Genomic DNA, 5,110 nt, shown 5'->3' with positions numbered 1-5,110 from the left:
TTTCTGCGTCCCCAGAATCTGGCCTTTCGCCGTCTCTTAAATCCCCGAGATCCATAAGTCCGATTGGGCTGAAATTTTAACATGATTTTTATCCGGATATTATCTTTCTTGCGGTGAAAGAAGGGCACCAACCGCCTTACGGGGTGGCCACGAGCCTCCCAGGCGCGCCCAGGGTAGGGCGCGCGCCCCTAGGGCTTGTGGGCCCCTCGGGCATCGTCTTGCGTTGATTCCTTTTCACTAAAATCACATATATTCTAAAAAAAATCTCTGTAAGTTTTTATCGCGTTTGGACTCCATTTGATATGGATATTCCGCGAAACAAAAAACATGCAACAAATAGGAACTGGCACTGGGCATTGGATCAATATGTTAGTCCCAAAAATAATATAAAAAGTTGCCAAAAGTATATGAAAGTTGTAGAATATTGGCATGAAACAATCAAAAAATATAGATATGACGGAGATGTATCAGACGGATGGCGCTGGTGGAGGTCCAGGATGATAATGAGGCACTGGCTGACGAGGAGGAAGCTATGGCCTTTGACGCCGCGGTCTGCAGGGCAGGCATTCTCTTCTCCATGCTGGAGGTGGAGGCGGATCATGCAGATGCTGCAGACGTGGCGGCACTCCTCGCGGACCCGAAACTTGCCTTCAAGAACTATGCACTCTACGCGTCTGTGCAAAGCGCCCTCATGGTCGAGTAGGATTAGAAGTAGTTTTCTCTAGTTTATTAGAGCTTGTTAGCTTTGTAAAAATCTATGAACTAGTATGTATCAAAATTGCATGGATTAGTATTCACCTTGTGTATGAGGAATATCATTGTATGGCCGGCTCCCGATGGAATATCCGCGGAAACGTCTAGACATGTCCACAAATATTTGAGGGCATTCATAATCCACGTTGGAGATGCCTTTCCCCCTCATCTTTTAGCAATAGCCGCTCCACAGGGTATCTATGAGAGTGGATGTGTGGCTGGGTTAGAATCGATCTGTGATGCCTAACTAGCAGATTTGTACTTTCTTGTGTATATTTTCGATCTTCTACAAAGCTATGATATGTCAGATGTACCCTCGAAAAAAAAATCCGCGTTAGAGATGCCCCTTGAAATTGTTGCATGCCCAGGCTGATCATCCAGTCACTCGTTTCCTCCATACGTTTATTTAAATTGTCCTCCGTGCCTATCCACTCCACGGCGCATGAAGAACACGATAAATTGTACCACACGGCACATGAAAAACACCAATGCCGCCTTAAACCTACCACCGACTGATACGATAACTTGATAGACCGCACGGATGACAACGGCGGCACAACTCATCGCGATTTTACCCACCACAAGGCCCTGCTCCACAGACTGCATTTTCCTTCGCTTGCTCCACACGAGCCACGCGCGCTACACGACGGCACTGTCGTTCTTGAAATTGATGGATGGCCAAGCTAGTTTCTCAGCCGGATCAAACCCGCTTCCTCCGAGGCACATTTAATTTTCCTCCACGCACTGGTACGGCACATGAAGAACACGATAAATAGTACGTACGTACTCAAGGTCGTGCTCAGATGTTGGTGGGTGCAAGCAACTGAAGCTTGCACGCAAGGAACCAAAGAGCGCTCGCACGCAGATGAAGACCAGCAGCTGGCGGGTGTGTGTCGCTGCCGGCGGCATGGTCGGACGTACCGTTGCAAAGCTGGATTCTTCACAACGTGGTAGTCCAAGGACATCACAAAATCGAAGTGCTAGCAAGGATATAAATACACACCCAAGATGATGCTAGAAACGAGCCAAACACTAGCTCTAGCAACCAACTGATTGCCATACGGCGCCACCGCGAATCAAAAGGTTAAGACGCCTATTACCGCGCGCGCCACTGCCGATCGATCGACAGCAGAGTAGCAGACCCACGCGCGCCATGTCGTCGCCGGAGCCTGGAAGCATCGCCAGCCGGTGGCGCGAGCTGCATGGCGCGGGGTCGTGGGAGGGCCTGCTGGACCCGCTGGATCAGGACCTGCGCGCCTCCATCATCGCCTACGGCGAGCTGGCGGAGGCCACCTACGATGGGTTCAACTCGCAGCGCCGCTCGCCGCACGCCGGCGCGTGCTTCTACGGCCATGCCGACCTGCTCGCCGCCGCCGGGGTGTCCCGCGCGGGCTACTACTCCGTCACCAAGTTCATCTACGCCACCAGCGGGTTCTTCCTGGCGCCCACGACGGGGATGTCCGTGCCCGATGCCTTCTTCGTGCTGCCGCTGCCGTCGCTACTGGAGGAGCCCTGGTGCCGGGAGTCCAACTGGATGGGGTATGTGGCCGTGGCCACCGACGAGGGCGTGGCGGCGCTTGGCCGGCGCGACATCGTCGTCGCCTGGCGCGGTACCGTGGAGAGCCTCGAGTGGGTCAATGACCTGGACTTCACGCCGGCGTCCGCCGCGCCAGTGCTCGGCCCTGCGGCGGGTGATTTCGACTCCGCCGTGGTGCACCACGGGTTCCTGTCGGTGTACATGTCCAGCGACGAGGACTCCAAGTTCAACCAGCAGAGCGCCAGGGATCAGGTGAGCGTTACTTGCTTTTCTACGCTTGATTGCCGGAAGAGACAACGACCGCGAGTCAAGCATGCATCTGCAACTGTGCATGCATTAAAACATTCTTTAATCTACAAATCATTCATAGGATCAGGTTTTACCGGTGGTTTTGTATGCTAGAACCTTCGAAAAAAGAATCTGAAAGAGAAAAGCTCATATTTTGTAAAGAATACTCTGAAATGATAACTCGCAAAAAGTTTGTACTGAATTATGACTATTTATGCATAGAGGCCATTTTTGAGCAGTTATTAGAGCATTCACAACCCTAGCACTCACAATTTAGGCCCTAAGATAGACACATAAGTTTTATATCTCTACTTACATTAGGGCATCTCTCTACACTATCTGTCCGCAGACCATGTTTGTACGCGTACGCGAACACTATATAGGAGCCGGGCCATCCCCTTAAACGTCCGTCTATATATTAACTTGAAGGAAATAACTTTAAAAAATACACAACAATGACCTTCTGGCAAATATCTAACATGGCAAAATAGACCTTCCGGCAAATATCTGACATGGCAAAATAAACCTTCCGCCAAATAAAATTAACATTTAAATGGCCAAATCAACCTTCCACCAAATAAAACCAACTTTCCACCAATATATAACATGGCCAAATCATTTTTCCGCCAAATGAAATTAACTTTCCACCAATACCTAACATGGCCAAATCAACCTTCTGCCAAATGGGTATGCGGTGGCTTTTTTGATTGGTCAGATGGATGTCCAAACTCTCGCAAACCTCTTCAAGGTTTGCTTCTGATTTACGGGAATTCGGACAAACCGACTTGTCTACAACCAAATACGGATCCACACTAAATGAAAAACTACATCCAGACAAACCCGGTCCGGATGGATGCGGGCGTTTTAAGGGACGACGTTGGAGACACCCTAGTAAGCTTCTTTCACCATATTCTTAGCACCACCTACAGTCCTACGGACTAGAAACTTTTACCTTAAAATTGATAAATTGTATAATTAGAAATTAGTTTGTTTAGTTTGGCGTTAGGGCTAATTAAGCTTACACCACTCGGTAAGGATTCTGATATTTCTCTATCCCCATATAAATTAGCATCGGTGCTATACAACTTTTCTCACCTCTTGCATGCATCATCCACTTATAACACATAGGGATGCAGATACTCTTAAAGGAGTGGAGTAACACATTTGTTAAGTGTTTATGTATTTCCTTTTTCTTTTTTGAGAAACCAAAGTGGTTTAGTATTGATGAGCGTCAGATATATTGGCAGGCAGCTGCATTTAACACTTGAAAGTTGAAAGGTAGGTTTGCTATAGAAGAGATGGATTTTTTGATGAAATGTCAGCACATTTAGAAGTGATCGACAATATTGTAAGATGCCAAGCTCGATCTGAGACGGCCCAACATCAACAAGCTCCGGCAGCGTGTCGTATGTAGATTTCTTGAAGAGTTGGATCTCCCAACGTTCAAAGCTTGTTGTGCCGATCGACACACACACGAAAGCTGCGTGTGTTGTTGCATTAATTGTTCAAATTAATTCAGCTATCTAGAGCTCGATTAAACACTTGAATCAATGCTTGTTGATCAAGCGTGCACGCATGGATGCCACATGCAGGTCACGGAGGAGGTGCGGAGGCTCATGGAAGCGCACAAGGAGGAGGCGACCAGCATCACCGTCACGGGGCACAGCCTTGGCGCGTCGCTGGCGACCCTCAACGCAGTCGACATGGTCTCCCACGGCATCAACGTGCCGCCCTCCTCACCACAGCAGCAGCCGCCGTGCCCGGTGACGGCGATCATCTTCGCGAGCCCGCACGTAGGGGACGACAGCTTCAAGTCGGCCTTCGCTTCATTCACGAACCTTCGTGCGCTTCATGTGAGGAACGCCGGTGACGTGGTGCCCCTATACCCACCGATCGGGTACGTGGATTCGGCGACGGCGGTGCTGCCCGTGGACACTGGCCGGTCGCCGTACCTAAAGCAGCCAGGCACCATGCAGACGCGCCACAACCTCGAGTGCTACCTGCACGGCGTCGCCGGGTTTCAGGGTGCCGGCGGCGGGTTCAAGCTTGAGGTGGACCGCGACGTGGCCCTGGTGAACAAGGGTGCTGACGCGCTCAAGGATAAGTACCCCGTGCCGCCCAACTGGCATGTCATCAACAACAAGTCCATGGTGAGAGGCCCCGATGGTCACTGGAAGCTCAGAGACTTCGAGGAGACCTGATTGAGATGCGTGTATGTGCTGCCACATGCCAATGCCACGTACAACTAATGCCGACATGCTTAGTTTTACGTCAAATAAAATCAATTTATTTATTTACAAGATATACAATATGCTGACATACAATAATAATGATTTTTAGTTGAATGATAATAATAATAATAATAATAAGATCTGTAGTTCAGTGGCGGAGCTTGAAAGAAATCTCTGGAGGGGCGAAGCTGTTAAAAAAACTCAAATACAAAAGCATACGAATACAGCAAGTTAGATATTGCAAATATCTAGAAACTTATACAATTATATTGATCTTCTCCATAGTAGCTTACAAATATAT

At 48.9% G+C, this 5,110-nt stretch overlaps 1 protein-coding gene across 1 annotated transcript; it reads left to right on the top strand.

Annotated features, from left to right (window-relative positions):
* Positions 1-1,774: 1,774 nt before the first annotated feature.
* LOC119345644 (phospholipase A1-II 7-like) lies at positions 1,775-4,878 on the top strand. Its single transcript, XM_037615642.1, has 2 exons — positions 1,775-2,542; positions 4,171-4,878. The coding sequence occupies exons 1-2, from the start codon at positions 1,907-1,909 to the stop codon at positions 4,777-4,779; spliced, it is 1,245 nt and encodes a 414-aa protein (XP_037471539.1). The 5' UTR covers positions 1,775-1,906; the 3' UTR covers positions 4,780-4,878.
* Positions 4,879-5,110: the final 232 nt, after the last annotated feature.

Source organism: Triticum dicoccoides, chromosome 1A (assembly GCF_002162155.2).
Source record: "Triticum dicoccoides isolate Atlit2015 ecotype Zavitan chromosome 1A, WEW_v2.0, whole genome shotgun sequence".
In the NCBI taxonomy this organism is placed as follows: Eukaryota; Viridiplantae; Streptophyta; class Magnoliopsida; order Poales; family Poaceae; genus Triticum; species Triticum dicoccoides.
This window is presented reverse-complemented; position numbering and strand designations above follow the sequence as displayed.

Coding starts and splice junctions, on each gene's coding strand:
- LOC119345644 (XM_037615642.1), top strand. CDS start 1,907: ATGTCGTCGCCGGAGCCTGGAAGCATCGCCAGCCGGTGGCGCGAGCTG. Junction 2,543..4,170: donor AGCAGAGCGCCAGGGATCAG/GTGAGCGTTACT, acceptor TGCCACATGCAG/GTCACGGAGGAGGTGCGGAG.